Here is an 11,882-nt window from a genome sequence, read left to right as displayed (position 1 = left end):
GGTTTATAATAAAATTAAAAAAAATTAAATAGTTATATTTAAATTGAAGATAACTTTTTACTATAATAAATTTCATATTTGTTTAAGCAATAATTATTATTATTTTTAATTAAAATTTTAAATGAATTTTAATTTTAATCAATTATTATAATATTAATTATATATAATAATATAATAAATAATAATAATAATTAATAAAAAATAAATTAATAATTAATAAATTTTTAAATAAAAATTGTAATTCTTTAACGTATCCCAATTTTTTTTTAACTCACACACCCAGAAATAAAGATTTCTTTGAAACAAAGAAATCTTTTTTTTTAAATCACTTTTTGAATATCAAACATGAAAATTTATTTGAAATAGAAAAAGTTTTCTTTGCTTTTACAAAAAAAAAAAAAAATGTTTGACAAATTTTTTTGATTCAAAGAAAATTTCTTTCAAACAAAGAATTTTTTTTCTGGAATGTATTTTTAATCCATTATAAATAGCATAGCTCGTATTCGGAATTTTAAACAAATTATTTATTATCAATTTCAAATAATCTAATTTTATTTTTGGGATTTTATATTTCTTTTATAAATAAAAATGATTTTCTTACCTGTATTCTGTTTTTTTTTAAAAACTAAAATTGTACTAGTTTAATGAATAACGAAATAAAATATAGAAAAATATCAATTTGCAAAACATAAGTTGTCAGTTTTAGTTTATTTAAGAGGCGTATTTAATAATATTTTCCACTTGTGTATACAAATATTTTTTAAGGTAATAATATTTCAATTTTCATTTGGCTATGAATTGGGAGATTATATATTTTTTATTAATGTAAAAATGATCAAATAGTAACAAATTATCAAAGTATAAATTATTAACACATGTATATATAAATATATTTCTCGTAAATTATTATATATATATATTTTTTTTTATCATATCAAAAATGGAATAACAATTAGATCGTTAAATTAAAAGTTAAAAATCAGACTTTATCAGATTTTCAGGAAAGAATGTAGATTATTAAATTTATTTTAGTAATATGAGAATTATTATGTTAATGCACATATTTATTTTAATATATATATATATATATATATTTATACAACGAAATGTTTTTTTAAATTACAATTTTTTTGAACCACAAAAAGAAATAAAATCGCTTAATTTTTTTTTTCTAATTCAGTAAATCAACATCAAAATCATTTAGAACATTATCATAAACCTGAATTTCTTTATTTAATTTTTCAATATTTTGATTTAATGTTGCTATCCATTTGGATTTATTAATTGAAGTATTTTTTAAAATTACTTTATATACCAAATTTCCATCTATATAATGATAAAAATCAACATCCGATATTAAAAATTCAAAATTTGGTATAAGTACCGCTGTCGATGATTGTGGTATTAATTTTTCTAAATCAATAATTAAATACGGATTATCAACAATTATTTCATATAAAATATGTACAGAGACACCATCAGGTATAATAGTTTTTAAATTTTCAACAATTGCCAAAGGATTTAAATCCAGATTAATGTAATTTTGAAATTGTTTAAATTGACCTGATTTAATTGTTAAAAAAACATGAGCAGGAACTTTTTCGAGTTTAAAAAATGATCTAGGAACATCGTAAGCAGGAATATCGATAAATCTCATAGCAACTTTATTAAATGCATTTTGAATATGCCAACCCTCGGGATTTTGTAAACAAAATTTTTCAGGACCATTATTTAAAAAATGTGTAATTGAACAAAAATCGTCAAAATTAACATAACAATGGAGGTGATTAATTTTGTAAATTTGGAAATTTTCACGTACATTAATTCCAATTGTATTGGATTTATATTTATTTTTGAATAATTGATTACTTCGATCAACTGCTTCTGCTTCTGTTAAATGACCACTTTCTAGAAAAGTATTATACCTTAGTACTTGAAAATCGTTTATATTTGTCAATTTATAGTATTCCATCCAATCGGGTAATTTATTATGAATTAGAATGTATTCAAGAGCACTTGTTCGAAGATCAGAATCTTCTAAAACATATTGTCTCAACGTATCAGAAAGAAAACTTTCCTCAATTTTATCACGCCATTCTCTTATAACATTAGCCTTCATTAAATCTGTTTCCCTTTTCAATGTTTGCCTTAAATTATTAAGACTTCCACGTCCACCAAGTCCTTCTGCAACAATTGTTTTTAGTCTAACTCTCAATGGTTTAATTTCAACATGTAAAATATCATCTGCATTTAATTGCCATCTTGTTGGCGTTAGTGTTTCACTTTCAACATCAATTATTTGATAAATTTTTTTATCAGATTTACTGACCAAAACAACTGGTACTTCATTCTCGTAACCTTGAACACGTCTTAATTCAACGGTTTGTTCTTTAATTTTCAAATATTTTACTCCATAACCATCTTGACCGTTAATGCTACTAACAAAAACATCATGATGTTCAAAAGTATTCACTTTAATTACAGAAGGTTGCGATACTTTTTTTAACGATGTCAAAACATTTGTCAATGACATTACTTTACGTTCAATTAATTTAAAACAATTTACTATTGCTTTTAGACCAGCTTTTCCTAATGTGTACAAAAATTCAATTCCCGGATCTAAAGTACGTAAAATCGCTGCTCCAATGTCAAGGAATAATTCTTTGGTAACTAATTTCAAAAATTCTTCACTAGTTTGTATGGCAAAATTTTTTAACGTTGTGCCTATAAATTGACCAATTGTAAATGCCTTTAAACCAGTTTTGTATAATAATAGTGGTTTGAGTGCGGCATTAAAAAATTTTAAACCCGTATTTGTTGCCTGTCCAACTAATGGAATTAAGACAATTGAATCAACAATACAGGCGCAAACAGCAATTACCGCTGTTTCTGTTTTTACTGCCTGAACACAAGTGTAGAAGGGTAGGAAATTTTTCAAAAATTCCAATACAGATTCTCTTCCCGTCGATTCGTAACCATGATCTTGTAAACGTTTGTAAAATTCCAAACGTTTTGGTTTAATTAAATTTGTCAAAAATGTATCAAATGTTTGATTATCTTTTTTGAGGAATTCTTTAGCATATGGTACATTGAATTTAGTATTTTCTGATAATCCCAGAGTGTTTAGAAACAAATTTGAATTATTTTTATTATTAATTAGAATCATGGTATTATTTTTAATTAATGCATAGAGAACTGTATCAACACCATTGACGTTAGTTTGAAAAAGAATCGTGTCATTTTTCAATGTAAATTGTGGTATCAATGCCTGACATCTAAAATTACATCTATTTTTAGGAATTGCTTCGATTATTGAAACTGTAACATTTTTTTGTTCAATAAATTTGATAATCTCCTCGCTAAATGCATCGGCAATAAATTGTTTCTCTACATTGGAATAAAGTTTGGCGATATGTTTATTTTGTGATGAGAAGAGTTCATTAATATCCGGTAGAAGGAAATTATTCCTTCTTTTACAGTGATAATTATCGGGATCATTTTTGTAGTTATTAATTTCTTCCTTGTATTCGGAGTCATCAGCCATGGGGCACATAATTTTCAAAACAAATTCCGCATATTCAGTACGATTTTTATAAGCAAATAATTCTTTTTCAAAAAGATAAACAGAATTATTTTTTTGTAGATTTAGAATAATTTCCTGTTTCTCATTCAAATGAGAGAAGAGAACAAAAAAGGCATCATTCCAAAAATCTTTATCTTTTACAAGAAGGTGGAAACTATCATTTTGTCTATTTTTGTATGCATAGTACAAGAGAGCAGGAAGTTGAAAAATTTGCAATACTTTTATATTTAAAAGACCATGATGAACACCTTGTTCGACACTTTGGGAAATTGTGATAAATTCCTCAAAAGTTGTATTAGCCGAATAAATATGACTATTTCTTGTAAACATTAAACCAGCTTGTGCGTAAATATAATCAATATCAATTATTCTCAATTCATTTTCCTCCGGCGGTTCGGGAAATAGAGGAAAAATTAAATTTTCCACTATTTGTTTAACGGAAATTTCGGTAAGTTGCGAAAATTTTAAATTCTGATCTAAATATTTTTGTGCAAGAAGATCTTTTTTAATTTTCATTTTTAAAAATGGTAAAGTTAAATTATTTGTTGATTTCACTATTGTTGCTAAATAACCAAATGTATTGCCAAATTTTGAAAATACAATCGATGCAATAATATTGTTTATCTCTGCATTTGCGTATTTAATGTCAATAATTTCATTTTCCTTCCCTCCATAAAAATGAGTGTTTTTTAATATTTTCTTAACAATACTAATTGATGCATTATTATCATTATTATTTTCTTGCAAATATTCACAAAGTTTATTTACAATTGGAATTGGTCTATATGGATTATTTTCTGTCAATAAATTATCATCATAAAAAATTTGACTCAATATACTTATTGAATTGAAAATTGAAACTAAATCAACGTTTCGTAATGGAATGATAAAATATTCTGTATTATTCATTATTTTGCGTAGCCAGTAATTAAAATTTAATAATTCATTTAAAGTATAGAGAAATTTAATTTCTATCAATTTCCTTTTATGAATTTGTTTTTTGAAAATATTTTATGCTCGCAGGAAATTGTCTTTCTTCATACAATGAAATGCAGTTCTGCAAAAATATAAATATTTTAATTTTTCCCAATGTATTCATTTTTATGATTTATAAAATTTAGATTATAAAAGTTTTTATTTGTAGTATAATGTATAAAATCTTGTAAGGTATTTTGGAATTTAAAACAAAAAATTCAATATTATAATAAAGCAATAATTTTTTACCTGTATTGGATTCGTCTTAGTTTGATGTTATAATTTATGGTTACCAAATTTTTTTTTTTTTTCGTAAAATGTAAGTATCTTAATGTAGCTATTAAGTAGTGTCCGAAAAAAAATTATTATTCACTAGTTTCAAGTCAACGATATATTTTATATAACCTAGAATTTTTACATAATTCCTGTATTAAAAGTTAATTAAATTCATACGAACTAGTTTTGAAAAAGAATTAGTTAAAAGCAATGCTCAAGGTTAAGGTAAATACATCTGTATAAACAACACTTTACAGGGACATGGAAAATTTGTTAATAAATTTAAATTTTTCTAAAATATTATGAAATAATTATTTCTATTTATTATAGAATAATAATTATAAATGTTAGACTTTATAATACTTTTTGAACTCAAAAAAATACATATCATTTTCATACATATTATTAAATAAAAAAAAATATTTTAATTAAAACGACTTAAATCGTATATATATTTTATTTCGAAATGTATTTAAAAAATGACGCAACCAAATAGGGTAACGGGTATATAGTGACCGACACCCTATATAGGCATACTTTCAAGACATTTTATCGGAATTTATTAAAGATTTAGTTACAAAATAAATTTGAAATAAAAGATTTGGGTTAAAATTTATAATACATATGTTTAAGATTAAAAAATACTTTGAAAAGAATTTATAATACTAATTTAAAAATGTATAGTATGAAAACAATGAACGACACCCTTTAATAAAATAAAAAATATTTAAACTACTATTTAATTAATATTAGATAATTTATTTGTTTTATGACCAAAGCCAATACAAAGGGTTGCCGCCGTTAACAATTTTATTTCTTTATCTTGTCTTCATTTTTTCACTTAAATCTCTAATGTAACAATACAAATTCATCATAATTTCGTTTTGAGGTTTCTCTATAGCATATCCAGAAAGGCGCACTTTATAGTAAATTCATTTTGATCCTTACAAATATATTTTTTTCTTTCTTCCGTTAGAAAAGGGCATTCAACTAAAAGATGGTAAAATATTTCTAAAGTATTTTCTCCGCATCCACCACAGGTCCCACTCACATTCATCTTATAGAATTTCTTTTTAATTGAAAATCTGATTATTTAATAATCTGATATTTAATGTACAAAAAAAGTTGCTTTTAAAATATAATTATTTAACAATTTCTTCATATTTATAAAATTTGTAATCAATAAAGCAAATTTTTTTAGGTTAGCTTTCTAGAAAGTAAAATATTGAGGAAAATATAAACATATAAAATTTTGTGTCAACTGTATCAGTTTCTAAATATTGTATATTAATTAATTTATTAGTGATATTTAATTCAATACTATTATTTTTATAGTTATTATCGTTTTTAATAGCAGGTGTTAATGTCAGTGTCAGAATCTCGAATAAAGTTTAGTTTGGTTTAGAGCATTGATAATGTAGAAATTTGTATGTAGAGGCGAAACTCGATGCTATATAAATAAGGTGGTGCTGCAGTCGCCTGGTTCGTTATTTTTAAAAATAACTGAATTTAAAAAAGAAAAACAGTGAAAATCAAAAAAATGGTATAACACATTAATTATTTGAATTTTTTTCTAATTATTTTAATAAAAAATTTTATATTATAAAATCTTCCGTTCTATAGGCTCCAGTCTTATATATCCAACATGAATTCAAAATTTTTGTAAGAAATAGTAAATTAAAGAAATTCTTGCGGGTAAAAATTATTGTTACACAATTTTTATAAATTTATTTTTTTCTTTTTTATAACAAAACTGAAATTATAGATATTCCAAATTTTGTAAAATACATTATGGATCACAGAATAAAAATAATGATTAACATATTTTATCGATCGAAAACAAATTTTTTATTCAGTACACATTTAAAATATGTAACTCACTCTAACAATATAATTATTTAAAAAAAGTCAAACGAAATAAAAAATTTTTATTAATAACATTACATTTACAAACAACTAAATTATAATAAATCAATATCAAAATCATCTATAATACTATTATAAGAGGCAATTTGTTTATTAAATGTATCAATATTTTTATTTAATTTGGCTATAAATTTCGATTTATCAATTGGAGTATTCCTCATTGTTACTTTATAAACAATATGTTCTCCAATTACATGAAAATACTCAACATTTTCAATAGTATATTTCGTATTAGGTAGACCCACTGCTGAGGGTTTCACATTTGGTATTAATTTTTCCAAATCCACAACTGTCATTGGATTATCAATAATAATTTCATATAAAACATCAACATGCGTTATATCACGGTTTATTGTATTCAAATATTCCAATGAAGTTGATAATTCTTTTTCGAAACTATGTAAATTTGCATATTCCTGAATTGCTCCTGGTTTTAATGTTTCAAACATTTCTAAAGGTACTTGATTCATTTTATAAAAAGTTTTAGAACCCTGATATATAGGAAAATCAACATATCGCATCGCAACTTTATTAAATGCATTTTGAATAAGCCAACCCTCGGGACGTTGTAGTAAAGATCTTTCAGGTCCAAACATTATATAATGTCCTATTGAACAATAATCGTCAAAATTGACAATACTATCTAATTTCTGATTTTTATAAATCTCATACATTACATATGGATCCATTAAGGTGTTTTCGATTCTATATTTATTTTTAAATAAATCCCTAACACGATTCACGGCACCTTGTTCTGTTAATGGAACATTCTGAACGAGACCATCATAACGTAACAACTGATAATCTTTTAAATTTGTTATTTCATAATCATTAATCCATTCCGGTAGAATTTTATACTCATCCAAATAACGAAGAAGATTATTCCTAACATTAACATCATCTAAAATATAATGTGACGTCACGTGAGATAGAAAGCTTTCGTCAATAAAATGATGCCAATCATCAAATATTTCTACTTGCATATTTTGCCAAGCTATTTTCATTTTTAATCTATTGCTAATTAAACCTCTTCCACTAAGTCCCTCTGTTTCAATTGTTTTTATTCTTGCTGTAAATGGTTTTTTCTCCACAACTAAAATATCCTTTGCATTTAATTCCCACGTTGTGTCTGTTAGCTCACCACTTTCAACATCCAATATACGATAAATTTTTTTACTATCATCAGGATCACTCATTAAAATCACAGGTACTTCATTCTTATAACCTTGAACACGTCTTAATTCAACTGTATCTGATCGTAGTCGATAATATTTTACACCATAACCACCACTACCAGTGAAACTATTAACAAATAGTTTGTTTCTAAAAAAATTACCCACACTTCTCATTGATGGTAGTACCACATTATTTAACGATCTAATGACACCTTTCAAAGCAACAATTTTTCTTCCAATCACCTTAAAACATTTAATAATTGATTTTATACCAGCTCTACCAACAGCGTACGCAAATTCAATACCCGGATCCACTGTACGAAGAATCGCTACTCCAATGTCACGGAATAATTCTCTATTTATTAATCCAGAAAATGCACTACTTGTTTGTACGGCAAAATTTCTTAATGTTGTACCAATAAAAGAACCAATTGAAAATGATCTTAAACTATTTCGAAAATTAACCAATAGTGGTCTTAGTGCTGCATTAAAAAATTTTAATCCCGATTGTGTCATTACACCAACAACTGGAATTAATACCACTGAATCAACAATACATGCACAAGCAGCAATAATCGGTGTTTCTGTTTTAATTGCCTTAGCACATGTATAAAATGGTATAAAATTTTTTAACAATCCCAAAATCCATTCACCCAATGTTGGATCATGATTTGTTGTTTTCAAATGATTATAAAATTCATCCCTTCTCTTTTTTACCAAATTATTCAACAATTGATCTATCGTTTCATTAGGATATTTATATGCTCTTGTATTTGCTTCAACAACTAATTGTATATGTGAATTTAATCCAATTGTCTCCATAAATTGATCATGATTATTTTCCTCACTGTGTATGGTGACATTACCATCTTGTTGAATTAAAGCATAAATCTTTCGTTCTCCACTATAAATACTTGTTTCAAATAAAATTGTATCTTTTCTCAATTGTGGTACCAATGCCTGACATCTAAAACCACATGATTTTGAATTTTTTATCTCAACAGGTTTAACAGTAACATTTTTTTGATTTACATAGGCTAATAAATCATTGCTAAATGCTTCTTCGACATATTTTTTTTCCACATAAGAATAAAGATTAGCTACAAAATGATTTTGATCATCAAATAATTCATTAATATTGGGTAATTTAAAACCATCTGCTTTACAATGATATTGATCATTATCATATTTATAATTCTTAACTTCTTCCTCGTAATTTGTTTCATTAGTATGAGGACACATACTTTTAATAATGTACTCTGCATATTCTGAACGATTTCTATAACCAAATAGCGCTTTCTCGAAATTATAAACTGGATTATTTTTTTGTATACTGGAAATATTTTGATGCTCCTTATATAAATCTGCAAACAGATCATAAAAGGCAAGATTCCAAAAATATTTATCATATACAATAATATTGTAACTTATATTTTTAAACATTTCTGGATTATTATGTGTATAGAGTAACAGTGCGGGAAGTTGAAAAATTTGCAATGCTGTTTTATTTAAATGACCAAGACGAACTCCCTGTTCGATACTCTGTGAAATTGTGATAAATTCTTCAAAAGTTGTATTAGCGGAATAAATATGACTAGTTCTAGTAAACATTAAACCAGCTTGTGCATAAATATAATCAACATCAATTATTTTTAAATCACTATCTTTGGGAACATTTGGAAATAGGGGGAAAATAATTTTTTCCGTTACATGTTTAACTGTCGATTCACTTAGTGTTGAATTTGTATAATCAGAATTTAAATATATTTGTTTACCTAAATCGGTAAAAATTTTTTTCTTAAAAAATGATAATATTAAATTATTTGTTGAATTCACTATTGCTGATAAATAACCAAATGTATTGCCAAATTTAGAAAATACAATTGATGTAACAATATTATTTAATTCTGCATCAACATATTTAATTTCAAGTGTTTCATTTTCCTTTCCACCATAAAAATGTGTGTTTTTTAATAATTTTTTAACAATATCAATTGATGCATTTTCACTATAATTATTTTTATCCAAATATTCACAAAGTGTATTTACAATTGGTACTGGTTTATATGGATTGTCCTCGGACAATAATTTATCATCAAAGAAAATTGTACTTAAAATACTTATTGAATTGAATATTGATAAAAAATCAACATTTCTCAATGGTGTGATAAAAAAGTCTGAACTATTCATGTTTTTATGTTATTTTTTTTTTGGAAAATAATATTTGTTTTTAATAGATTTTTCTAATTATCATCATTTTAATCCAAGTTCTGAAAAAAAAAATTTTTTGGTCACAAAAGGTACGTGTAAGTTAATTTTAATTTGCTGTAAAATAAATTCAAACCAATAATTGCATTATTTATTATGATATATTAACCTAAAAACAATATATATGGTTGGTTTTCATTGTCCCTATTCGCCATTTAGGCCTGAGCAGAATAGAAACGTAACCGGAATCGTAATCGTAAACGCAACCGGAATAATAAGTTAGAGAAGGATAGATAGATTGTTTGTCCTTCTCTAACTTATTCTTCCGGTTGCGTTTACGATTACGATTACGATTCCGGTGGATTCCGGTTATGTCCCTACTGTTAATTCACATATGAGATCCTTTGTAAGATCGCTTATGGTTTCTTATATAAGATCTCATCAGTGTCCATATAGGATTCCATATAGGATCCCTTATGGGATCGAAATTTGAAAAATAAGATTTGTGAATATCTCAAAAACGGTAAGAGATACGTAAAATTGGACAAAATTTTGAGTTCATTTTATTGGGAACCGTAGAGCTGCGATACGCCATCTGGTGTCGACCCACTTGCGGTAGCCATTTTTTATTTTGTCTCTGTCTAACATATGTATAAAGAAAGAGACAAAACAGCAAGATGGTTGCCGCAAGTGGGTTCAGGGTTGAGTAGTTACACAAGATTTCGGATCCCAATATAAAGCAAAAATATTTTGTGTTTAAAACCTAAAATATGTCTCATATTTTTTTTTTTAAATAACTACAACATATTCCCATGTGGAATCCTATGTGAGATCTCATATAGAATTCTATATGGACACATAAGATTTGTCTCATGAGTCATGAGTTTCCATATAGGATTCTCGTAAGATCTCATGTAGTATCTCATATGAGAAACCATAAGTGATTTTATACGGGATTTCATACGAGAATTTACAATAGGGGTTTCTCTTCTGCTCAGGCCTTAAGTCATAATTCTCGTCAACTACCGCACCCTGCTCTAGTAAAAATTTAGTGATTTTATAGTAACTTTTAATTTTAACAATAAAGTCACTAAATTTTTACTAGAGCAGGGTGCGGTAGTTAACGAGAATTATGACAAATGGCGAGTGGGGACAATGGAAACCAACCATAAACTCCAAATTGCGGATTCAATAAGGGAAACGAATTTTCAATAAGAAATCATCGGAGTTGCTTGAAACTAGTTATTCGGTTATTATTATTATTATTATTATTATTATTATTAGTATTTTTTTTTTTTTTTTTTGAGAATCTAATATCTGATTTTGGAAATTCAAAATGTCGGATTTCAAATAACGGAAGAATTTTTAAAAATTCGATTTTAAATGTAATTATTAAAAATAATTCAGTTTACTCACCTACGATTAAAAAGAAATTGCTTAATTTAGTGAAACAATATAAAATAGAATATAAGAGCTTGTAAGTCTTTTAATTCGATTACAAAATGCGTTATAATAATTATTCTTTCACGTGTATATAACTGATTTCAAATTATTAAAATTTCATGAAAAATAATATATATTTATATAAGCCTTCCTTGAAATTATATTCTACTTTGTAGATCAAATAAAAATTACCACATATATGTGTAAAAGATGTCTTTATCAATGTTTTAATTATTATAGAAATAGAAACTTAATATTTTAACAGCTGTTCGTTACATATCAGAAAAAAATTTATT

The 11,882-nt window shown here is 25.5% G+C and overlaps 2 protein-coding genes across 2 annotated transcripts; both read right to left on the bottom strand.

The window, feature by feature from the left end:
- Nucleotides 1–1,162: 1,162 nt before the first annotated feature.
- LOC127289038 (uncharacterized) lies at nt 1,163–5,108 on the bottom strand. Its single transcript, XM_051316790.1, has 2 exons — nt 4,808–5,108; nt 1,163–4,640 (listed from the first exon to the last, which is right to left on the bottom strand). Exon 2 carries the CDS (start codon nt 4,490–4,492, stop codon nt 1,172–1,174), a length of 3,321 nt encoding a protein of 1,106 aa, XP_051172747.1. The 5' UTR covers nt 4,493–4,640; nt 4,808–5,108; the 3' UTR covers nt 1,163–1,171.
- A 1,574-nt stretch (nt 5,109–6,682) lies between these two features.
- Nucleotides 6,683–11,661, bottom strand: LOC127289037 (uncharacterized). Its single transcript, XM_051316789.1, has 2 exons — nt 11,560–11,661; nt 6,683–10,205 (listed from the first exon to the last, which is right to left on the bottom strand). The coding sequence occupies exon 2, from the start codon at nt 10,123–10,125 to the stop codon at nt 6,796–6,798; it is 3,330 nt and encodes a 1,109-aa protein (XP_051172746.1). The 5' UTR covers nt 10,126–10,205; nt 11,560–11,661; the 3' UTR covers nt 6,683–6,795.
- Nucleotides 11,662–11,882: the final 221 nt, after the last annotated feature.

The sequence above is a fragment of the Leptopilina boulardi genome, unplaced genomic scaffold (genome assembly GCF_019393585.1).
Source record: "Leptopilina boulardi isolate dan_hultmark-lab unplaced genomic scaffold, ZJU_Lbou_2.1 LbouV2_399, whole genome shotgun sequence".
NCBI lineage: Eukaryota > Metazoa > Arthropoda > Insecta > Hymenoptera > Figitidae > Leptopilina > Leptopilina boulardi.
Note: the sequence above shows the minus strand (reverse complement) of the source record. Positions and strands in the feature narration are given on the sequence as shown.